General features: G+C 37.4%; 2 protein-coding genes and 2 long non-coding RNA genes across 9 annotated transcripts; 3 read left to right on the top strand and 1 right to left on the bottom strand.

The window, feature by feature from the left end:
- LOC107613727 lies at positions 1617-2490 on the top strand. Its single transcript, XM_016315856.1, has 2 exons — positions 1617-1932; positions 2087-2490. The coding sequence occupies exons 1-2, from the start codon at positions 1617-1619 to the stop codon at positions 2488-2490; spliced, it is 720 nt and encodes a 239-aa protein (XP_016171342.1).
- LOC107637657 (protein FAR1-RELATED SEQUENCE 5-like) lies at positions 7090-12609 on the bottom strand. 3 transcript variants are annotated; one of them, XM_021104393.1, is made up of 4 exons: positions 12113-12609; positions 8010-10206; positions 7779-7926; positions 7090-7431 (listed from the first exon to the last, which is right to left on the bottom strand). In XM_021104393.1, the coding sequence occupies exon 2, from the start codon at positions 10127-10129 to the stop codon at positions 8927-8929; it is 1203 nt and encodes a 400-aa protein (XP_020960052.1). In that variant the 5' UTR covers positions 10130-10206; positions 12113-12609; the 3' UTR covers positions 7090-7431; positions 7779-7926; positions 8010-8926. The 3 variants fall into 3 exon arrangements, with proteins under 3 accessions (XP_020960052.1, XP_020960055.1, XP_020960058.1); XM_021104396.1 differs by having other exon boundaries at positions 8010-10136; XM_021104399.1 differs by having other exon boundaries at positions 8010-10123.
- LOC110263298 lies at positions 10858-18391 on the top strand. Its single transcript, XR_002348693.1, has 3 exons — positions 10858-12152; positions 12871-12874; positions 18379-18391. It is a non-coding gene; the product is annotated as an uncharacterized LOC110263298 (long non-coding RNA).
- On the top strand, positions 13291-17329 carry LOC107637634. Of its 4 annotated transcripts, none has more exons than XR_002348692.1 (3): positions 13291-13883; positions 14002-16895; positions 17032-17329. It is a non-coding gene; the product is annotated as an uncharacterized LOC107637634 (long non-coding RNA). The 4 variants fall into 4 exon arrangements; XR_002348690.1 differs by having other exon boundaries at positions 13378-13883; positions 14002-14158; positions 14294-17329; XR_001619438.2 differs by having other exon boundaries at positions 13381-13883; positions 14002-14158; positions 16826-17329.

Below are 25433 nucleotides of genomic sequence, written 5' to 3'. Positions count from 1 at the left end.
TGTGTGATGAAAGTTATTTGCTTAGGAATATTGGTTAGGGTTTAGGGTTTAGGTTTGTTTACTTGGGAAGGTAAACGTATTCTATGTATTACATGTTACTAATAGGAAAAGCAAAATATGTCACGTGCACTTTTTTATTGTGATCGAAATTGAATCTCTCCCTCCAAGATTAGAGAGTTCGACGCTACTCTCCGGTATTTTTTGAGTCAAGATGTGATACATGTCACTCTCTCTATGTCTCGCTGTCCTATGTCGGTATATGTAATTAATTGTGATGTCGGTATATGTAATTTAATTAGTGCTTATGCGTTATTATCTAATTTGATATTCAAGTTGTTCACATCACATTCTCGATTAAAACTACGGAGAAAATATTTATCGTGTAAACTAATAAACTCCGTTCCTGAATATTCTCGTCGATGTCGGGACTTTTTTATTTCTCTATACCCTTTCCACGGGATGTAGATGATTTATAATTTATTCTTTGTATTAGTAATTTTACAAATCAAAATGTGTCGCCCGATATTGTTTGTTATGAGTAAAATAAAGTTTTTTGTTGTAAAATGTAGAAACTCCATTCTGAAGTTAAATTTGTAATTGATAATTGTATGTTTTTTTATACGCCATCATCTAATTATAATTTAAAAAACAGAGGAAGAAAACATATTATTTTTAAATCTTAATGAAGAAAAATTAATTAATTTTATTTGTGCAACTGGTTTGAGAAATGATTAAACATAATGGTCTGTACGGTTCGGAATGGACTCAAGGGGGGCAAGCAGTAGCCTTGGGCTCTCCGACAAATTTTAAACTCGTATGATGAGGTTGTAATAGATTATAGATGCATTATATAGAATAAAAATTTAATAGCGTAATAATAACAAAAAGAGTTATTATTCATTATGTATTAAAGTTTAAAATTCTCTACATATGTAAATATTATTTGTATTTTCTTATTTGATTTGGGGTTCTTTTTACATTTATTTTATAAAAATAAAGTTAAACATGTATAATCATATTAAAAATACGTTAATATTATTTGTAGTGATAGTATTCTTTGTTTAATTGGCATTTTAGTTGTTTGTCTTTTATTAATTTTCTATTAATTTTAACCTTTACTATTAAATAAAAATACTTTAGTATATTTAAAAAAATGTGTTTTAAGGAAAATAAAGGTAATTCGTATTTGAATTTTCGTTTGTTGTATTTTTAGTAGTTAACGAAATAAAATTGGAAGAATTTATAATAAAAGGAGATTGAAAATTTTAGAAGGTGATGTAAGTGAGGGTTTGGCATGAGAAAACTATTTCGATTTACTAAAATGCATTATTAATATTGTTAATATTTGACTGGGGACATAGATTAATACACGTGGACATGAATGGGTGCACGCATAAGTACTTACATGGTGTAACTCATTATATGCGAAAAACTTTAAGTTCCAAGAAATTACATGCATTGAATCAAATTGAATGTAGTTATTATCATAATGAATGGTTCGAAAGGAGGGGCTGTGACGGTTCAGTAGAGTGGGAAGCTGAGGAGGCTTCCTTTATAAGGGAGTTCCTTTCACATTGGGTGTGTTTAAAACGAAACCCACTAAAGGTATTGCATACATGGATACTGGACGGTTCCGTTACTACGTTGTGAGGAGAGGAAGAAAGCCAGGCATTTACACCTCGTGGGAAGAATGCAATCAACAAGTGTATGGCTTCAAGGGGAGTCAGTACAAGGGCTTCATGGTAAGGCGCGAGGCGGAGTCGTGGTGGAGTTTGCCAAGACAAGACCCCAACGGTGATAACACTGTACATGAGGCTCAAGAGTTGGCGGTAAGCTTCGGAGATCTGAAGGTTGGAGAGTGTGTCAACGTTACGGGAGACGGGAGCAGCGGATCTGGCACCGCGGCGACCGAGTTGCTGCTTCATGAGCCAGGTGCTTGTAGGTCGTGCTTGTGGTTTATTTATTTATTTATTTATTTTTTTTGTCATGTTACCATCGGTCTTTGATGTGGAGGTTATCTGTTTTGCACATGTGCTCGTAAATATGGTACCGAAGTTTGACCCCACCTCGTTTGTGATTATGGAAGACATGGAGAAATTGCTGTTAAGGGTTTGTGTTCAGCTTCAGGTTGGTCCGCCAGTCTTTTTCCTGCGTGACAGCTTCCGTAGCGAAGGAAAGAAGTATCATGGGTTTGGGGTTTCTTTGCAAAGTACTGCGAAGGGGATTAACTTCTTCGAGTCTGGAAGGTTGTCGACTGATGAGCGATTGGCAAGGCAGGATGCCGCCTTCATCACTTTGGAGAGGCTCCTGGAGGAGGCGGAGGTGAAAATATTCGACTTTAATATCCAAGTCGTTCTTCGATACAAGGAAGCGCTTGCTGAGGCACAGCGGGTGGCAAGGTTGTCAGTCACGGAGCATGTAATGATGCTGGAGGAAGAGAACGATGAGCTGAAGCAAAGGTTGGGACTCTACAACCAGATGTTCATGTAGGCAGGTAGGATGGCTGTCGCCGTTAAATATGGTTTGTCGTGTCCGGTTTGTTATGTACGTGTTATGAGCTTTTCACTAGTTTAGTGTTTCAGGATTTATGAACATCAAGGACTCTAATGTTGCCAATTATTATATGTATGTCAGACTCAAACTGGATTTTATGCCCGACAACGGTTTTTTTTTTCACGTAAAGCCTTTATTTATGCCCTGAAAATTAGCTTTTATGAGGTTGGCAAAGTTCTTTGTTCCAGTAGTATCTTTTTGTTCAGAAATTAATTACTGGTCTTCATTGTCATGTATGCGTTTTTTTACCGTTTCCATGTTAGCTTAATTTTTTTTGTCGATGAAGCAAAGTTTGATTTAGGTTGTATTTAACTTCCAGTGGCACGTAGGTTAACTAGTTATGAAGTCAAAAGTGTTGTAGTATTTCAAGCTGTGGAAGAAAAAAAAAATTTAATGCTTATAGTCCTACGACGAAAATAGGTTCCAAGAAGAACAAGTTGTTCTCGCTGGTGGCTACAGGCGGCTGCATGGGAGGGATTAGAACGAAAGATTATCATCAGGATACGACGGATAACCCACGAAAACGTAATCGAACCCGCGTTGTTGTAAAAATAGTTTTTGTTTGGGAGGAGGCGTGTTGAAGGGGATAGAGGTCAGTTACCCATCTCATCACAACACAGATGATGGTCAGTCCTTAAGCCCGTACACTAGTAACGGTCACATCCAAAGACTGCATTTGTTCATGCATTGCTTCCTTGAAGAGTTAAAGCAGATTTTAGTTATATCTATAACTGAGAAAATAAAACAAATCTTCCGATGCACGTTTGTGACTAAGTTAATCCTTTCGGTTTGATGTCGACTAGCCTTTTCCATGGCAACAGAGAACAACATTAGAAAAGAGTGGGTGAATTTCCAAGAGGATAGCCTTATTGTTGCGGTCCGCGTGTATAGGGTTTACGGTACAAGAACGATGATTTTTTAATTTAATTCCCTTTTTTGCAGATACTGTTTGTTAGGAATAACATGCTACAAAAATCACGGTTAAATCCTCTAATTAGCGTGTTATGAAACCATGCGAAATAAAGAGCTACAGAACCTTAGTACAAGTATTTTATCTTGGCAGATTTGAACTTCTTGGACATTTTTAATGTGGTTCATGGAAAAGAAAAAGATATTTCCACAAGTTTTTCGTCATCCTAGCATATCTGATTAGCATGATTACCCTAAATCCCTAGAGTATGCACATCACATCCAACGTAACCATCGATTAGACATGGACTTTGGTGTAGCAGGTTTCTTTCTCTCTCAATTTGTATTATAATTTTTTGTTGGCGTGAGAAGCTAATTTCCTGCAACTTTTGTTTTAATAAAAAGTTTCCATCATTTCCAAAGCCCATTTTTCTTTGATTATTAAAGGGATGTTAATTTTATGAGGGATTTAATTTATTTTTGGGTTCCGACTATACACAACACACTTTGGGAAGTCATGGGTATTGGAAATGGTTCTTTTCATATTGGCCTATATATACCCAATGGGTTTCACATCGACCCAGCATGGTGTAACTTAGCACAATATAAGTGGAACTTTCCTTCCTTGTTATCCTAGCTAACGTCATTTTAACTGAGATATAGGAAATGAAGTATCCGACTTCGGAGGTTGAGGAAAAGAGCTCCATGAAGGATAAGAGTACTCTGCTCGACAAAGCGGCGGAAGCCACCGACGTCGTCGTCTCTCTTGCTAGGTACGAATAGAGCCTTTTATATTTACGGTAACAAAATGAAGTTAGGACCTCCTTTCCAACTAACAGGGTTGGCATTCATTTTTTTGTCGTGGCAGCGTGGTGGCAAAAGGGGCCGACGATGAGGTTAGGTCACTGGAGGAGAAGACGTTGAACGTGTTGAACACGATTCAGGAGGTAAGGAGAAACTATTCATGTGGTTTTCTTTGTCATCGTTTAAACTTGAAGGGCGGGTGTTTGACAGGTCAACCATTGTAACTATTTGAACACAGCATGTTTTGGTGGACAGGGATGTGACCAAGACGATTCTGAAGACTCACAATGACCAGCTGCGGACCATGACGGAGCTACTGGAAGATCACGATAAGGCCATTCAAGCATTGATACCCTTGTTAATACCACCAAGGACGACCACGGAGGGGACGAAGACTCCAAATCAAGGCTTGCTGCGTCTTTGAGGACTGGAAGGAGAAAGCCAGGTAAAGTTGATCGAAAAATGAAAACTCCACAGGAAAACAAATCCTCCACGAGCCAAAAGGTGCCTCCTTGAAGACGGCGTGCCAAGGAGACCTTAGGTTCCTCGTCTGAAAGGAAGTCTCCCTGCTGCACGGTTAAGCATGAGGGGCCACCTCGTCAAGCAGCAGCAGCGGAGACCAAGGTCATGTCGATGAAGGTAACGCTTTATTTATTTCCTATTACGTTAAAGAATTTTTGCCTCTTGTAACCTGATTCTCTACATGTACGATATTATCTTTGTTGCTTTTGTCCGTAGAGGAAGCTTACTTTTGAGGACCTGGATTCAACATCGTCACCCGGGTCTGACCTGAGGCAAACTCAGCTGGGGACTCCCTTTACCTACCACACTCACCACGGTCATCATGGTGCTTAAGACATGCCTCGGGTAAGAATACCGACTAAGATATGTTAGTGTTTTACTCGTTGTTCCTTTGTCGAATAGTGTTGTGTTGTACTGATCGTGCTGTATTTTGTTCCACTAGTGCTTGAACCTGTCGTTCCGTCCACCAGAGGGAATGCGCTTCGTCGGGAAGGAACTCGCCGTTGCGGCATACATATTCTCGTCGGATCTGGACAACAGGTACGTCTGAGGATGAGGTTTACCAAAGAATGTGTCTCAGTTGTCCTGTGGCCACAAGCCATACTGCGGCTAGGCCAGATGGTTGTTGAGGATGTAAGTACAATGTAGCTGTCTCAAACCTAATGCATCGGTTAGGCATACATGTACCATGATAAAGGAAAAAAGATTTTTCCTCTTGATGCAGGTTATTAACCTTGTCTGTACCATGTTAACGCATGAGGATAGGAAGGAGTCATGGTTTCTGCCGACGACCTTTTCGGTACCTATAACCCACTCATCTATGTTTTGATACATTTCTCCACCTTTCACTAGTTTCACTGGTTTTTATTTTGTTACTAATCCTATTGCAGCAAGTGGCTCTTAGCCCGGTAAACCACAGCATCGACACCTTCGAGTATATCCGCAGTAGGTTCATGGGATATGCAGATGATTTATGGATGGTGAGTATATTGATCCCAATAAAGGTCTTCTGTGATATGTGTTTATGTCGATGGTATTCTGTATCATTTATTCATGTTGCGCCACAGATATATGTCCCCATGCATAGAGACAACCATTGGTACCTAATGGTGGTCGACCTTGTCAACTGCAACCTGCTGTATCTCGATTCCGCCAAGGACAGCAACCACCGGGAGTCAAGGGTCTCACAAATGAAGTTTGTGGTAAGAATAATCGGTTTGTCAAATGCTGGCCCTTTTTGTATGTTGATGTTGAATTTTACATTTTATCATTTTTTGAGATGCTACTGTGTGGAAATATCTTACAAGAGCTATAACTGGTGTCAGGCCTTTTTTGTTGAAAACATGTTGGAGGACAAGAGATTTTGGAAGAAGGAAGATCATTACAACCCCACCCATCAACTTTTGATGTTACAGATCCCCCAATAGGCCAGCAAGTGGCCCAATCTTAAGCTTCCTTATATTCCTATCCCCTGAGTATTCATTTGTCTCAAACAGACATTAGGCTAGTCGATTCCAATTTGGGGAGTTATCCAATTTCTTTCTTACTTATCGTTAATTAACGCGCAGAAATGACTGCGGGGTTTGGGTTTGCCAATGGATGATGCTGAATTGGGTTTGGGGGAACGTTGATTTGGAGGTAAGTTATGTATGTACTCACTCTCATAACCCTTGTCCAGCCACAGTCACAGCCCTATCGAGTTGTTGTTTTGTAGGATGTCAATGATCACACACGCATGAGGCTTGCATTGGACTTGGTCATGGGAGCTTATAATCCCATTGCTCGTGACGTTGGGCGCAGAGCTGTTCGTAATTGGGATAGTCAGATGCAACGGTCCACCAATACGGCAAAAAAAGGGCGGAAGAAAGTAGCTCAGCCAGCTTCTCCCAGCCAGAGCATCACAATATGACATGTGCATGTTATCGCCTAGTGGCATTAGTTTTGTTTACAATCATCTCCTATTGCCATGAAACTGGTGTTATTTTGACAGCGTATTAGGGATACTAATAAGCAACTCGTTTGTGATATTAGGCACCATAATATGCTTATTTTGTGTAAACCCTTTGACGACTATATTTTGGTATAACTCTAACAACTGACTGGTTGAAACAAGGCACCATTCCAATCTGCTTCCAGTAAAAAATTTCCTCCTCTAAAGAATTCAATTGTTAACTAAGGCAAAAGCTTTATCTTGTTACTTTAGCGTTTTCTATCTAACTTTGCGACTCAAATTTCGCAGTTCTTGCCCAGAACCCGTTGACCTAATTGTTTCATGTTCATGGACTACTGAGCCATTAAATGTAGGGATGTGACCCGACAAAAAAAATTCAACCACACTCACATATGGCCTGGTGTACATGTCTGGCCTTTCAATAAGGATACATCTAATTGGTAAACATCATCACATATAGAGTAGGAAAATAAATTATACCAATCTACCGGGCAGTAAACAACCAAATCGTTAAAAATTAATGCAAGGCAGTAACTTCAGGCTATTTTGTTTTTCCGTTGCCCATTTACAAAGAAAATTAATCTGGGCTCCCTTGCAAACCACACGTCTTCGCATCCTCCCCCATCCTATTTCAAAGCTTGGCATTGGGGTTAAATGATTCCTCGGGTCGCCTGCTAAATCCCGCATTGCATCTGAAACGGAATAAATATTCATTCACATGAAATAGAAGGATAATACGTAACTCAACGGATGCATGACATAAAGAGTTTATGATTTATAAAGCTTGACTCTCATAATCCATGTAATACATAAGGCTAACTTAACTGATATCCTACCCTGGTAGGTACAGTTGAATGAAATTTATTCAAACAGTGATGAGTGCACCAAATTAACCACACAAACATAACTGAATTTATCCTATACTGATGTTTTTATTCCAACATTAATGCAACTAGCCATCATCACAGTATATTTGGCCATAATCCAGTAAGTCATGCTATACTCCAATTATAAGTGTGTATTAGTTCTACAATCATACCTAAACAATCGAATCAAGTCATACTCTATCAAACTAGTCCGCATTCTCTTTACCCCCCGGGATCGACACATAGGTTATCACCCACGATCAACTCCCAGTCATCGTTGGCCATTAAGCCGGTGGCATTAAAACCTTCACATTCGTCGACCTGTGAACAAAAATTAATAGCAAACATAAGGATGCTGCATGTAGATACGTAGTTTAATGAAACTTACAAATAAAATAACTAACCCGATCCGGCCTGTATACCAACGCCTCCTTTTACCAAGTGTCTTCTTCTTTGCAATTTTTGGGGCCCCCTTTGCCTTAGCAACAACTGGATCCCTTACCACGGGATTACCTTCACCAACGTTTTTGTCGCTCCATCGCACCCCAGTATGAAATGCCCTATATTCCAACTCGAGGTCTTTACCTAACAATTTAATTCCACACATTGTCTTCTGGAACATGGACAACCTTTGTGCCCCCAGGAAAAACATCCACTGCGAGACGGAATGGAGTGCCCCATGTCGGAGGATGACACCACGCTCGCTAATGTCTCCCCAACTTTCTCTGTAATGCTCAGGGGACTTTGCATCAGTTCTCCACCTTCGCAGAACAATCTTATTGGGCATCTCCTTTAGATGCTCTGCCTTCATGACGAAGAACATGTGCTTGCATGGATAACCATGCTTCTTCCATAAATTATATTGGCAACTTAACTTCCCAGTTGACCAACCGAAGGACGACATTATGTGCAAATCAGGTTCTTCGTACTCCTCCAGGGTGTATACCATTGTATTCATGATCCTCCTTTTGCTAATCAAGATCAATGCACCAACCCCATCGATCTCCTTTTTAACATCACCAAACACTTCTCTGGTGTACACTGAAGCGACATGTCGTTCAATACTTCTGAGGCATGTTGTCATAACCGGAACCGAGTTTATGGATTGAAACTGGAGAAGCATCTCCTTATTCCGATACTCACGGGCAACCATCTCTAAGCACTGCACCAGCTCCAAAATTGTGTGGGTGGCCTTCGAAAACTTGTTCACATATGCGTTAATTCCTTCACAGCGAGATGTAGTCCGGTAGCCCACGCAGACCTTGTCACGCAGATAAGCACTTGCCCACATCTCTTTTTTATCATACATCTGGCATGACCACTACTTCTCGTGGAGGCCATACTCATCGGCGGCCTGCTCCCATTCCGATTCAAAGTCCTCTGTCGCCATATCCGCGTACAACCATCTCCTAAACAGCCCACGTAAATCAGCATCCTTTACATTTGATGTGACGTTCTTCTCCACATGCCATGCACACAGTCGATGCGTCGACTCGGGGAGGACTTCAAAAACTGCTTTTATCATAGCTTTGTCCCCGTCAGTCACCACTACAAACGGCTTCTTACCACACATGATCTCCATCAAATTCTCTAGCATCCACTGATAGGATGCCAGACTTTCATCAAGCAACAACCCGAACCCGAATATAGTGGTCTGCTTATGATTGTTTGTTCCAGAAAAAATCACAACTGGTCTCTTGTATTTATTTTTCTTGTAGGTTGAATCGAACGCCAATACATCGCCAAAGGATTGGTAATCGACTCTGCTAGTTCCGTCCACCCAGATCAGATTTGCGAGCCTGTTGCCACTAGTCACATTATATTTTGCGATTGCCATGGGGTCTGATTCGGTTTTTCCCTCTAGATACACTAATGCAGAATTTGCATCGCCATAAGCTATTTTAATACGCCGCTGTTTGTCAGCATAGTTATAGACATCCTTCTTCAGGAACCCCAACAACGAATAGCCACCGGCCATACCAGCCATGTACCTTACAATCTTAGACGTTGCAATACCATGTGCTTGCATCCCAACTATCTGACTCTTTGCAACTTCCGTTAACCCACGATGATTGGCAATCAAGTGCACCATTCCTACCGGTGTCAGCTCGTGATTGTGTTTGGTGACTAACTTCCTAACCTTCCAATACTTATCATTTTTGTCTAAATAAACCGATAACATTGTCTTGTAGTTAGTTCTTATCTCCGGTTTGTGTACCCTCGTTCTGTCAACCCTGTCGTAGTATTTACGTTCCCTCGAGCCTTCCTTGTTACAAAAAAACCTATACCTTACCAGATTCCCCTCACAGTCTTTTCCGGAGTCACCCTTTCGCACCCCGAATCCATACAGTTTGCCGAACCCTCGATAGAACTCATATGCATTATCAATGCTGTCCCATACCTTCTTCAAGATGTCATCCACACTTAGTCCGGCAAGGTCTTCCAACTCAGAAAGTTCATCCTCGTACCCATCACCTTCACTCCCTCCACAATTAGCATCCTCCTCGCTCAGAGTCACCTCCATTGAAATACTTTACCTAATTAATTATTATGTACCTCCGAAAATTTCCCACACAATGAAAATTGAATCCAACAGACAGCCTTACGACAAAAAGAAAACATCACTAACCAATCAATCACCTCTTCCAAACACAGCCTCAGAACAAAACAACATAACTTTCACAATAAGCATTGATGACAAAATTTATTTCCAGAACATCAAAAAAGGTTTCGACAAGGTTCAAAATTTGGGCACTCGTGACAACAACTTTGACTCCTGAAACAAAACAAAAAGGAAAATTCTATCGTGCTGATTCACGTTTTCAACATACCAAGCTGATTTTGAGTGTCAATAGGAGAGAACGACACGTGAGCGTGATTGTGGCATTGAAACGGAGCATGGGAAGAGTCTCGTTCCGTGTGTGAAAATTATTAATTTATGATGTCATAATTTTTTTTGGTAGTTATTTATTATGTGGTAATTAATTGTGTAATTAGGTGTTGGGTTTAATAGACTATTGAATTGTAGGTTGGTAGGAGCTCTTTTTGAAATTCAAGATTTGTCCAAAAAAAGAACTTGAAATTTTTTACCACTGAACGTTGAATTTTCAATAATGAATGTTGTATGCTGAAGGGAATCATTGGTGTTGTATTGACCCATGATTAAGATGGAGTTATATTAGACCAAAAAAACAAAAAGATGGAATTATAGAAATTAGTGAAAAAAATTAATGGAAATTATGGGAGTTTCCATTAATTTTTTTTACTAATTTTTATAATTCCATCTTTTTTGTTTTTTTGGTCTAGTATAACTACATTTTAATTATGGGTCAATACAACACCAATGATTCCCTTCATACAACATTCATTATTAAAAACCCAATGTTCAGTGAAAAAAATCCCAACGAGTTCTATTTTTGGACAAATCTTGACATTCAAAAAGAGTTCTTACTACCCTACAATTCAATGGCCCATTAACCTAACACCTAATTACACAATTAATTACCACAAAATAAATTAATAATTTTCACACGTGAAACGGGACTCTTCCCCTGCTCCATTTCAATGTCACAATCACGCTCACGTGTCGTTCTCTCCTATTGAAACTCAAAGTCAGCATAGTATGCTAAAAAGGTGAACCAGCACGATAGAACTTCCCAAACAGAAAACAGCATACCAACATCCAGAGTTTCACCACTGATCACAGAATAACTGATTTTCGGAAGAAAATAACCCCAACAAAAACAGCAGAACAACATTCACACTTTGAACGCCGATCACAAAAAAATTGACTTCCAAAACAAAACAAACATTCAACAAAACACTCTTGTTGAGATTTTTTTCTTGTTAGAGGAAGAAACCATTCGGCATACAAGAAACCTATGATCACCAATATCCAGCAATAATATCCCAGACAATAGTAAATACAAAAAAGCAATGTAGCAAGTTATCAAGAACAGGACCAAAATAGATAATCCAACAAATTACTTCGCACCGCCCTAACAACTTAGCAAATTAGATCATCATCGTCCCAACAATTTAGCAAAGTTTCAACTTAACAACTTCACGCACAGAAAATCACAACAAAAGCAAAAAAAGTTAAAATGAACCGACTAACAACGACAAAAGAACAACTAGCAAATCCACAAGTTCTCGAAAATAGTCAAAATTAACCAGAAGAAACTAATGCCAGTGAAATCATGATGCTAACGTATTAACTTTTCCGCAGACATACTATTTGTGCAGCTAAAATTTCCTAATTACTAGGATCTAATTATTCTAATTTCACATGCAATCAACTTACTAAGTTTCCAAAAGCTAGCAATTATAAAGCCATCCAGTGACATGGTTAAACCACCTCATCATGCATGTCGAGCGCAGTAAAATTAAAACAAAATAAGAGACTTCACAACTTAACATCAACGTCATACAAAAGAGAACATATCTTCAGTATACTTTAGTTCAGTCTATTGAAAATATCCAACCTACTACTGGTTCAAAAACTTACTTATTGTAATAGAACTCAGAAGTTGCAGAGTTTGAAGCTGGTGGCGGGCGTTGGGAAACTCACCCAGGCGACAAAAAACAGCAGTTTGACAGCCAGGTGTAGCTCTCGGTTAGGTCCCAGCGTTGCCAGGCGACAGAGAGGCGTGGCTACCGGACGACTGGGAATTAACTCGAATGACAAACAGCGACCGAACGTCACCGGCAGAGACGGGCACGACGCCAACCTCTGAATGAAGACGCCAACGTCAACGGCAAACAGACGGCGGCTACGGCGCGCCTGAGAAGACAACGACGACGGAGGCCGAGCTCCAAGTAGCAGCTGTGATCGGTGACGGCGAAGACGGGTTGAAGACTTTGATGACCATGGAAGCTACATACATAGAACACCAGCAAACTTCGAACTCGACGAAAGCTACGGCTAGGGTTTCAATTTGGTACTAATTTAATTTGCTTCATACAAGGGGATCGGGGTGATTTCACAAGTGACGGAGGGTGTGGGAGAAGCTGACGGGTTGGGTCCTCTTCTTTTTTTTTTGGGCATAATATTTTCCCTAGGCCCATTTAATTTTTTCACCTCACTGAGGCTCGAGCATAAAATACAAAAAACCAATTACATTATAGTATATTTAGGGCCCGTTTGGAAAATTTTAGAAGTAACTTTTTTTAACTTTTGACTTATGAAAAGTAGTAGTATTAATATTTGGTGCAATTTTCAAAACCAAATTGCAACTTTCTAAGAAGCTATTTAAGAACTTATAGAGAAGTTAATAAAATGACTTCTCTCATAATACTTCATCACATTTCTATAAAATAAGTACTTCATAGAGTTAAAAATCCAAACATAAAATAACTTATTTATAAGTTACTTTTAACAGAATCATTTATTGTTTAAGTTATTTTATCAAAAGGAGCTTAATTAAGTTGGTTACCCAAACTGAACCTTAATCTCCAATTAATTAACTTACTGTTACTTCTAATCTATTTGATTAGAAACCTCAATTCCTGCACTCCTACTGAATTGATGGAACCCTCTACTACACCAGCTACCTTTGACTGCAACAGCTGTAGAAGTAGTGAATGTTTCAACGGGACACATGTTCCCACCACATTGAAACATGCAAGATCCACACCTGCTGAAGAATCTTTCTTTCAGCATAGTAGCAGCTCCCTTAAACCGAGCCTAAACCATACCAAACCAACTCCACTTTTTCATAATTAAACCGATTTTTTCTCCATTATAAAGCCACTGTTTTTCTTTCCTTTCTCCACACTTATCTATCAAACATCATAAACACCATATCTTTAATTATTCATTTGAATTCATTAAAGAGGAGTATAAATATATCATTAGACTAATTAGCACATGATCAAACACACATTAAACCACTCTTTTTCTTGGTTCAACCGCACCGTGATCATGAAACTAAAATCAAAAGAGAGCCTAACGCTGATCAGTTCTAACTTCACTCTTCCTCCTCCAATCACCGAACGAAGCTGGGAAAAAGAACCATGGTCACCTCTTGATGCGTTGCTTGCATGTTGCCAAGGAAGGGAGCCACGAAGCTTTCTGCACCAGCTCACCTCGTCTCCACCTCTCCTGTATAAATGAACTAAGCTTCTCATTCTTCTTCATACAACAAAACATGCACAAACAGAAGAAAAAAAGAGAAAAAGAACGAAATAGAGCTGAGGGAAAAGGAAGGAGCTATCCGCAGCAAAAAGACAGACGCACCATTCCTCATCATTCTGATCCTTCGAAGCCTCCTTGCTGGGTAAGAGCCAGCAACTCTCCTTCTCTTCTTCTTCAAATTCAAAAAAAAAATGGGGAAAATTCTGTTCTTTTTTCTTGTTCTATTTCGGCCATTTTAATTTCAATTTTTGCTAGTACAGTTGTAACCATAAGTAAAGGAGAAGTGTGAACTCTTCTCTTGCTCAAGCTTGAATCGGCCGTTTATCCTTGGGAGGAGTGACCGAAGCTTGAATTTCGTGTGGCTAGGGTTTCTATTTCAAGGAAGAAGCAGAAACAGAATTTTGAACTTCAAAGAAAGTAAGGGTTAGAAAAATCTGTGCTATGTGCAATTAGTTGTTATAGTAATTGTTGATGATGATTTTGTGTATTTTGAAATTATACTTGCTGTTAGTATTTGTTGATGATGATTTTGTGTATTGAATGTTGTAATAGTTTCTTGCTGATGAACCATGACTTGAGATATGTTTTTGTTGATGAGATGCTGAAAATTTATGTTGTGACATTGTGGTTACATTGAACCTATTGTTCGAATTTTGACATATTAAATTAAGAATTCTTGGGATGTGATAGGAGTTGAGACTAGTATATATGACTATAATAAAGTAGGATCAATGATGATTAGAGCTTAGAAAATTAGGAAATCAAGTTTGGGTGTTAGAACTTTAGGAAAACATGTAGAAATTCTGCAGAACTTTGGACAACAATTTAAAATGAATTCTAGAGCAATCTGGCCAGTCTTTATGAGCGAAATTATTTTTGTAATAAACTTTAAGAAGTCAATATTATCCCATAAAATTTCAAAGAATTTCGTCAAGTGGTTTGGGAGATATGATTTTTCAAAATTTGGTAGTCGTTGTTGAATTTTCTGGTTTTTCCAGTTCTCCAATGTTATCTTCCAGCCACTAGAACTTTTGATTTACTCAATATCTTAAGGTGCTACTAAAGGGATTCTGAAGATCTATAAGTATAGTTTAATTGAGTATAAGTTTTATGTTCATAGCTATTTTGTAGATTTAATTAGGTTACTTGGAAGATGGGTTGCTCGCTGAAAATTTTGAACTGGTTTATGAAAATAGGGTATCACTTTCAATTAACAATTAATTAATCAAATGAAGTGATATGAACCTGAAACTTATTTTGTTTGAAACTTAGATATGTTGAGTGTAACCTCACCAAAGATTAGAAGCTTTAGGCTAGAATTAGATTTTTAGTGATTTTTACAAAAGATATCTGTTATGCTGTTTTTTGCAGAATTGTTAGTGCAGTTGCAGATTTTTAGTGAAATTGTTCCAACCATTGCTTCTATTCTATACTATCAATTTGAATGAAACAAATTTTTCCATAAAAATCAGTTTTTATGAATTCAAAGAGATTAATGATGTAGCTTATAAGGTGACATGTTCAACAAAACTTTATAAAACGGGTTTCACAAAACTGAACATGTTCCTAAGCTTCTATAATTAATCAAATGATATGACATGAAGCCGAAACTCAATTTAAATAGAACCTAGATGAGTTCAGTGTGTTTTCATCAAATTTTACAGCATTATGAACAAAATTGAATTTTATCGAAAATTTAGAAATTTTACCCGTTTATTAAAATTTCAGAAAAATCGGCAAGGAGCAACTTCTTTAGAAATTTGGTAAAAATTCAATTTCAACCTAATTCTTCTAAAATTTGATGGAAACACACTGAACTCATATAGGTTTTATATAAATCGAGTTTCAGCTTCATTTCACGTCATTTGATTAATTAACGAAGCTTAGGAACATGTTCAGTTTTATGAAATCCATTTTATAAAGTTTTGTTGAACATGTCACCTTATAAGTTACATAATTAATCTCTTGAAATATGTATAGATCTGAAAATTGAATCACATATTCTATACATATCAACCTTTTGTTTGCCAAAAGTTTTAAGTCAAAAGCTTTCCAGGATTCCAAGATATGTAAATTAGAAGGTGATACTTTGAATTCAGAAAAACTTATTTTTGTGCAGAAAACTATTAAAATTCTAAAATTCATAACTTCCAATTCACAAATCAAACAACTCTGCACTTTTTAAGCAAACCAGTAGACATATCAAAATTTTATGAAAATTTGGTTTCATTCAAATTGATGGTCTAGAATAGGAGCAATCGTTGGAACAATTTCACTAAAAATCTACAGCTGTTAATAATTCTGCAGAAAACAGCATCGCAGCGACCTTTTTGTAAAAACCATTAAAAATATAATTCTAGCCTAAAGCTTCCAATCTTTGGTGAGGTTACACTCAAAACACCTAAGTTTCAAACAAAATAAGTTTCAGGTTCATATCACTTCATTTGATTAATTAATTGTTAATTGGAAGTAATGCTCTATTTTCGTAAACCAGTTCAAAATTTTCAGCGAGTAACTCATCTTCCAAGTAATCTAATTAAATCTACAAAATAGCTATGAACATGAAACTTATACTCAATTAAACTATACTTACAGACCTCAAAATCCCTTTGGTAGAAACTTAAGATGTTGAGTAAATCAAAAGTTCTAGTGGCTGGAAGATGACACTGGAAAAACCAGAAAATTCAACAACGACTACCAAATTTTGAAAAATCATATCTTCCAAACCACTTGACCAAATTCTTTGAAATTTTATGGGATAATCTTGACTTCTTGAAGTTTATTATAAAAATAATATTGCTCATAAAGACTGGCCAGAGTGCTCGCAGAATTCATTTTAAGTTGCTGTCCAAAGTTCTGTAGAATTTCTACAATATGTTTTCCTGAAGTTCTAAAACCCAAACTTTGATTTCCCAATTTTCTAAGCTCTATTAATCATTGATCCTACTTTCTTATAGTCATATATACTGGTCTCAACTCCTATCACATCCCAAGAATTCTTAATTCAATATGTCAAAATTCGTACAATAGGTTTAATGTAATCACAATGTCACAACATAAAATTTTTTTTAAAAAAAATTGAAGAAGAAGAGAATGAGAGTTGTTGGCTCTCACCCAACAAGGAGGCTTCGAAGGATCATAATGATGAGGAATGGTGTGTATGTCTTCTTGCTGCGGATAGCTCTTTCCTTCTCCCTCAACTCCGTTTCATTCTTTTTCTCTTTTCTTTCTTCTGTTTGTGCCTGTTTTGTTGTATGAAGAAAAATGAGAAGCTTAGCCCATATATATAGGAGAGGTGGAGAAAAGGTGAGCTGGTGCAGAAAGCTTCGTGGCTCCCTTCCTCAGCAACATACAAGCAACGCATCAAGAGGTGACCATGGTTCTTTTCCAGTTTCGTTCGGTGATGAGAGGAGGAAGAGTGAAGTTAGAACTGATCAGGGTTAGGCTCTCTCTTGGTTTTAGTTTCATGATCACGATTCGGTTGAACCAAGACAAAGAACGGTTTAATGAGTGTTTGATCATGTGCTAACTAGTCTAATGATATATCTATACTCATCTTTAATGAATTCAAATGAATAATTAAAGATATGGTATTTATGATTTTTTTTTTAAGAAGAAAGCTCAACACAATAAGTAGAGCAAGAACAAGTACAAGCAAATAAAGAAATTAAAAAAGAAAAGAAAAAATCACAAAGAAACTCATTAACTATTTTTGGCGCTCCTCCTTCCTATAGTGTACTCCTAATTGTGTGCTCGTAGAAACATCTTCAACCACTCCAATCTTACTAAAATTCTGTCAATTTGATTGAAAGATCGCTAAGCGAAAGTTCACCAGTTGCATATCTTCTTGTGTCCAATTCTTACTAAAATTCTGTTAATCTGACAGCATTCTTTTTTCCCTTCACCTGCACAATCTCGTTGAAGTCTCCCATAGAGACTGACATAACCCTGCAATATAACTTAGTTCTTCTCACACAATAAATTTCTCTTCTCTTGTATGAGCCCCATACACCAAAGAAAGCATAATTGAAATTATTTTTAATAAGACCCCTTTAACACACAACCAAAGCTCCACTTTATGACAGTGACTCATTTTAAAAATTAGTTCATCCCAAATTAACAGTAAACCACTTGAGGCACCCTCCGACTCAACATATTCTCATCTTGCAGCATCACTCCCCAAATTCTTATTACATCAAACTTCGTCATTACCTGCCACTTAGTCTAAAAAAAGCCTAACATATTCAATTTAAATTTGTTTCTTGAGATTTTGACCATACTCAAATTTCCATCACCCATCAATCTCTTAACATCCGAGAACAAAATTATTTTAAAATTTATTACACTCCTTTTTTATTTTTATTTTTGGGCCTACAGCGCCTTACTTTCTCTTTCTGTTTTGCCAATCTTCTTTTTTGAGCAATTTTTTCATTCTGTGCTTGGAGAATAGACATAATATCATCTTCTTTATTGTATAAAATTGCACCTGATTTTAATGCGAGGTCCCAAATTTTTCTATTTTCAAGCATCTGCTTCTCTAAAATACTATCTCTGTTTCCCTTACTTCCTTTATTCTTGTCCGAACCACCATCATCAACAACCCTCTTCCCAGCTACTTCTTCATCGTGTTACGATAGCTCCTCTAGTCCCTTTGTTAATGTTATTCCCTTTGTGCCAGAACCCATGCCACTATCATTCACAATGTCATTTCTATCACTCGTTCCTTCATGAACGTCTTCCGCACCATCATCATTAACATACACACTCAACCCACCAGTCTCTCCATTCAATATCACCTCCATTCAATATCACCCAACCCACCAACTCTTCCTCGATCTCACGAGCCAACATAGGTAGCGTCAGGGTTGCCCACCTCCCTTGCCACGTTGAGCCTCCTCTGCCGTGGCCAATGGCTTTCCTCCTTCAACACTAATTCGGTCTCCCTCGGTCATCTCCGCGCCGGTCTCCAGCGCAAGTTTTGCAGATGTAGCTTCCTACACACTTGCCGTAGACCCTTCCCTAGCGTGCCCATCCCTATCATGGAAATCGTGCTCCATTTCCATCAAGCCTGATCCGGATTCTAGACCCAACCCAACATCACTGAACCGGTTGATTGAGGAGACTGAGCTCAAGGATCCTTTCTTACCTTTTTGGGACATTCTTGAATTGTTAGGCCTAGCACCAAGCCTACAAAGAACCTTCTTTTTCTTATTCCTTTTGTCCCTCCTTACCAGCCCATTAAAGTTACCTTCATAAACTCATGTAACTGTATTTTCAGAATCATATTCATAATTAATATAATCACATCCCACACAATTTGCTCTCCCTTCAATTCCTTCATAAATTTGTTGATATGTTACCATTTTTACCTGATTTTGTTTTGAATGATCATTAATCCACTCATTCAAAATTATTTTAGAAATTATCAACTTGCCCTTATCTTCTCCGTCTTCCCTCAGCTCCCCATCACCACATCAGCTACTTGGTCATTGAAAACCACTAGTTTTCTAGTCCGTGCACTCTTTAAGCTCGTACACGTATACTCCCTTTCTGCAACTGTTCTTCGTTGTTCATAGCTATATTCACATTTTTCATTAATTTCTTCATAACAATTCAAACCAAAAGCCTCCTATCCCACTTCTTTCACTAGCACATCGAATCCACTGATACCTATTGTGATATGGACCCATTCATTAATCATATTCATGATACAAGTATCAATTCGCACTCGTCCAACACTAAAAGACATGCACGATTCTGTCACTTTGTCACAACCGACTACTTCTCCCCATTGGCCTCCTAACATACTAAAGGTATCTGCTGACCACGCATATAACGGAACTCCGTAGCATTCTAACTACACTCTTAGAGTTTCACATCGCTCCGTCTCATCCCATCTCCATATACTATGGAAGAATTGCAAGATACTATGCATTTTAAACGTATATGCTTCTTCTGCATTCAATACAGAATCAAAAGTCAAAAGAACTTTATACGCTCCTAGTTCCCGTACTTGGACAACTTGAGGCAATTTTTTTTCAATCATCTTCTTCAAGGAAGTAAAATCAATTGCCTTCGTCATACTGCCAACCAGACTTCTCTGTAGACATTTCAGATTCTCTTTCACCACAGATACTTCCACTTTCTTTGTCCACCCATTTCCATGCGGGTCTGATTCTTTTTGGTGCCTTGCTAGTTTCTCTACCCGCCTTTGGTTATCTTCTCCCTGAGGCTGAGAATTTGTCTTGTTCCAACTATCAACTCCTTCCTGAGCTATCTTTCGGACCTTTGTCTCAGTTGTTCGTCTATACTTTGCTTCTCCCACGTACACAATCTTATCGTTGTTATCGGTACGGTTTTTAGCTTAGGACACGCTCTTATCTCTCACTGTTTATCTATTCTTTTCACTTATCCAGTCTAAATCCGCCTTATTATTTTATGATGAGGTGATTCTCAGATATTTATCGAATTTCTCATTACAGAATTTTCGAGAATAACTCTGCAAAGAATTAGGGTGTTATAAACTTGTTGAATGTTGAGTTAGAAATTTGTTCTACAACTTCATATATTGTAAAACCTAGAACGAACTGCGTTGACCTTGTGATGCAATTCACCTTTCCTCTAAATGGTGCTTGGACTTCCCTAAACTTCTCGTGAGTATACACATGCTGAAATTGAGCTTCTAATTATGATTTTGCTGGCCACAATATGACAGTATGAAAATCTGCAGCATCCGATTCTCTCTCTCTCTCTCTCTCTCTCTCTCTCTCTCTCTCTAGGTAATTATCATACTGTTTGACAAATTGGATAAGTGAGCTATTGCGTGTAATAAACTTGTTAAAAAAAGCATGCATGCTCTCCCTCCTTTGTGTACTTCTCATCCCAACCCAGAAGTGGTGAACGAGATAAATTGGGATCTATAAATGACGATCTTCGAAAAATTCTGAAAAAATGAGAAAATACCTAAATCAAAACTAAATACACCGAAAGTCATATAGGTTGACACTTCTACTACACAAGAAAAACACATAAATATCCAGACACTAAAAGTAACCACATCAATTAATCCTAATAAAGACACCATTACCTGAAGGCTACTTATTGTCACCAACATCATACTTCATCAGAAAATTATTCTAACTCCTATCAAATTTTTCTTTTGTAAAAGAGTTCTAAACAACATGACTCATCTTGTGTTTAATTTCTTCGTGTCACTTGTACCCATTTCTATGAAATTTTTCTTATAATATGCCAAATACACCACTTGTGAATTGTTGTGGGCATACAAGCCTCAATAGCCTCAATACAAGCCTCAATACACCAGAATCTCTAGCACATGTATGCTCATCAAACAAATTCTTCACTTGGAAACACCTGTTTGCAGAATTCCAAGATGTGAATATTTACTAAGGACACCCTTCAGATGCACATGCTGTCCTCAGCCTATGCTTTTCATTCTTAATGTACAACACATCTTTTCTCTCATAAACAAAATAGCCTTTCAGTGCCTTTTTGAACATATTCATTGTTGTGAATATCTGCCCAACCTTGAATTCAACCTCACCATATGCAGCGTCTTCACTAAATGAATCATATTGACGCCGGGACGTCACTTAGGTCACCAATCTTGGCAGGGTTAACAACCCACTATGGTGAAGGTAGCCATAAACCCACCTTAGTTGGCTAAGCCAAGGATGCATCTTTTACTCTCAAAGAGCCTAGAGGAAAATAAGCACACAACTTATTTCATATTCAAATCAACTTCAACTCTATTTCATAAATAAAAGATATATGAATTATTTATACTAATGGAAGAAGGAAAAGCCTTCATAACTTGGACGATGTGGGACTAATACATAACACAAAATTCACTATCTTAAACAATATGGGACTTGTATTCCCTTATTACAATTAACTAATATAATTAACGTACTAAATCTATTTGCTCCTGCGTCATTCTCCCTGGGTTGAAAGAACTCTTGCGTGAAAAGACTTGTGACAGCAGATGATCGATCTCATTGATGAATCCACACTAAAAGATCCTATTGGTGACTCCACACCAAAGACCCGCACTCATAAATCAGATAAAATTTTACAAGATCCGTAGAAGCAGACGATCTCATTAACGAATACACACCAAAAGATCCCATTAGCGAATCCACGCCAAAAATCTGGACGCACAATTCAAATAAAATTCTACTAAAGCAAGGTGAAGGCTGCGAGGACCGACCTTGCTCTGATACCAAACTGACACCGGGACGTCGCTTGGGCTCACCAATCTTGGCGAGGTTGACAACTCCACTATAGTGAAAATAGCCATAAACCCACCTTGGTTGGCCAAGCCAAGGATGCACCTCTTACTCTCAAAGAGTCTAGAAGAAAATAAGCACACAACTTATTTCATATTCAAATCAACTTCAACTCTATTTCATAAATAAAAGGTACATGAATTATTTATACTAGTAGGAGAAGGAAAAGCCTTCATAACTTGGACGATGTGGGACTAATACATAAAACAAAATTCACTATCTTAAACAATATAGGACTTGTATTCCCTTATTACAATTAACTAATATAATTAACCTACTAACTCTATTTACTCCCGCGTCACATATGATGTCTTATCCTTATCCTCTGATGAAAATGGGCTATTGAAGGCCTCACTCTCATATTCATATGGCTTATCATAGTCAGTATCCATCTCTACATTGGTTGGCACAGGACTATACACACAGTTGCCTTCACCATCCTCTTCCCTCCAGTAGGCCCATGTCTTGTTGGGCCCTCATCACTTGGACTAGGCCTAGTATTTTTATCTGACATCCGCTTATTGGGCATTCCATCTCTTAAGATATGCCTCCTTTTAATGCTTGATTATTTTTTGCTTGCACTCTTCTTAGCAGTCTTTGGTGTCAGCTTTGGCCCACTACTAGATGAAGGATCATTGTTACAACCACTCTTCTTCTTAGGTGATACTCCCAAATTCTCCTTATCACTACTATTGTTATCTGTTTCATAATCAGCAGCCTCATCAGTCATTTTCTTCTTACCTGCCACTGACTTCTTTGACACTCTCTTCTTCTTATATAATTCTTCTCCATCACTACTACTATCATTTGTTTCATATCCAGGAGGAGGGGACTTGTATGGCTCATCTTCTATATTCTCATATCCATCAATATCAGATGATGAAGAAGAAATAACTACTATAGTCTCCTCAGCTAAACCTTCTTCAACTACTTCAGGCATATCAACTTCGTGATAAAAATAAATATAGAATTTATCTGTGTCCTTGTTCATCAGCTTATTTTTTCTCATTTGATTAATCTCCTCATCTCCTTTAATTGCATGAAGACCAGAATCTATAGTAAGTGTTGTCATATCAAGTCAAAACATCTCCTTATACCCCAAGTATCCTAATTCCTTACACAATGCCACCGAATCAAAGAAGTTTATATAATCTAGGTCTATTAGGAAAAATCTCTTCACTTTACCATGCAAGTAGTAGAGACATCTCTCTCAATATCTCCCAAAATTTTTCCCATGTTAAAATACAGGAGTAACTAAATATTTAGATATCTGCAATAAATATATATATACACTGAACTCTTAACAACATACATAAATAATATCACAGTTAAAAAAAATTAATTTTCCTTATTTTCATGCTATCCAAATTATTGGAATCTGTTTCTAGTTTTCAAATGTGTTATACACTCATGCTTTCTACTTTGATTTTAAAAAAATTAAATCAGCATTATTCAAATTTTATATTTTCTTTTTTCAGGACTACAAGTGGGTTCCAGACATCAATGATGGTGTGTTAGAATAAGTTAACAGGACCATACAAAGCACAAGAAACAATGTCGTTAGCGCACTCGTCAGCAGCAACGTTAGCGCGAGCCTCCAGCTCCCTGAGGTCAACGATGGTCTCCGTAGTGCAGAAGGTCCTCTCCTAGGGTTTTCTGGTAATTCTTTAGGGTGAATGAAGGGGTAAAGGGGTATTATGGAAACCCCAAGTGTGAAATCCTTATGAAAGGTCGCGTTCCATGAAAATGACGGCGTTTTTTGACAACGTGGATTAGGACAAATAAGCCCCTGACCATTTTACATTATCCACGTATGCAAAAAACCTCCACATTAGCAACGACGTATGCCAGCACACAAGTTTACTGTGATACGTCAGCATTTTCTGTTTGGAGTTAACAGAGAAACACCCACAAGGACCGCGTTGTGTCAAGAAAATAGTGGACAAGGGTCAAAGTGGATCATTTTTATTCTGGAGGGTTGCTTTGTCCTTCGTGAAAATGGACAGGGATCGAGTTGGTATTCCACTCTAATATTTTTGGTAATGTTAGGGAGAAGAAAACAGCTAGACTTATTAGCATTTACTAGTTGTTGCAACAATTAATGAATACTAGATAAAGTAAATTTTTACTGTTTTTGGCTAATTTCTTTTGGTTACTAAATATTTCTATAATATTTTGTACATTGATATATACTATTACGCTAAGTTTAGACAACCATGAATACAAAGACGAAATAAAACATATAATAATAAAGTTTTTAATGTTAGGAAATTATTTAATTTTTTAATTTATTTGTGGGTAATACATATATTAATTATAATCACAAGCTACGTTATTTCAAATTAAATGACTTATATAATGATGATCTCATTTATTGTTATAAATGCTAAATTAAATAGGTCATAATTATTTTTTATTTGAAATTAAATGAGAATAAAATCTGATATTATTTTTATAGGCTTTAGATACTATTTTTATTTGGATTTTAGGGTTTGATGGGTGTCATGTGGAGTCATTGACATATATTTAAGTAATCTAATAAGATTAATATGATGCCTCAAGAGAGGTCAGAATAGCTCAGCCGGTAGAGCAGAAGACTGAAAATCCTCGTGTCACCAGTTCAAATCTGGTATATAAATAATGACTGCAGGGTTTTGGTTCCCAATATACTAAAGCCGTCTCAGCAACTTTTTTTCCATAAGAGAAGTTGCAATTCGGCCACCCTATTAGGAATACAGAAGGTTTTGGTTGAGGAAGACTGAGATAACTCTTCCATTAATTTCTAATTTCTATGAGTAAAGGTACGCTTCCTTACTATGATATATATTAATTATAATCACAAATTATGCTATTTTAAATTAGATGACTTATATAATGATGATCTCATTTATTGTTATAAATGCTAAATTAAATAGGTCATAATTATTTTTTATTTGAAATTAAATGAGAATAAAATCTGATATTATTTTTATAGGCTTTAGATACTATTTTTATTTGGATTTTAGGGTTTGATGGGTGTCATGTGGAGTCATTGACATATATTTAAGTAATCTAATAAGATTAATATGATGCCTCAAGAGAGGTCAGAATAGCTCAGCCGGTAGAGCAGAAGACTGAAAATCCTCGTGTCACCAGTTCAAATCTGGTATATAAATAATGACTGCAGGGTTTTGGTTCCCAATATACTAAAGCCGTCTCAGCAACTTTTTTTCCATAAGAGAAGTTGCAATTCGGCCACCCTATTAGGAATACAGAAGGTTTTGGTTGAGGAAGACTGAGATAACTCTTCCATTAATTTCTAATTTCTATGAGTAAAGGTACGCTTCCTTACTATGATATATAATTTTTGGTGATTTAATATGAATGATCTAAATTATAAAACA

Source organism: Arachis ipaensis, chromosome B01, assembly GCF_000816755.2.
Source record: "Arachis ipaensis cultivar K30076 chromosome B01, Araip1.1, whole genome shotgun sequence".
In the NCBI taxonomy this organism is placed as follows: Eukaryota; Viridiplantae; Streptophyta; class Magnoliopsida; order Fabales; family Fabaceae; genus Arachis; species Arachis ipaensis.
Note: the sequence above shows the minus strand (reverse complement) of the source record. Positions and strands in the feature narration are given on the sequence as shown.

What these genes read in the sequence shown, in the direction of transcription:
- LOC107637657 (XM_021104393.1), bottom strand. Translation starts at nt 10,129, where the DNA reads ATGGAGGTGACTCTGAGCGAGGAGGATGCTAATTGTGGAGGGAGTGAA.
- LOC107613727 (XM_016315856.1), top strand. Translation starts at nt 1,617, where the DNA reads ATGGATACTGGACGGTTCCGTTACTACGTTGTGAGGAGAGGAAGAAAG. An exon ending in GTTGCTGCTTCATGAGCCAG is followed by an intron (nt 1,933 to 2,086) that starts GTGCTTGTAGGT and finishes TGATTATGGAAG; the next exon opens with ACATGGAGAAATTGCTGTTA.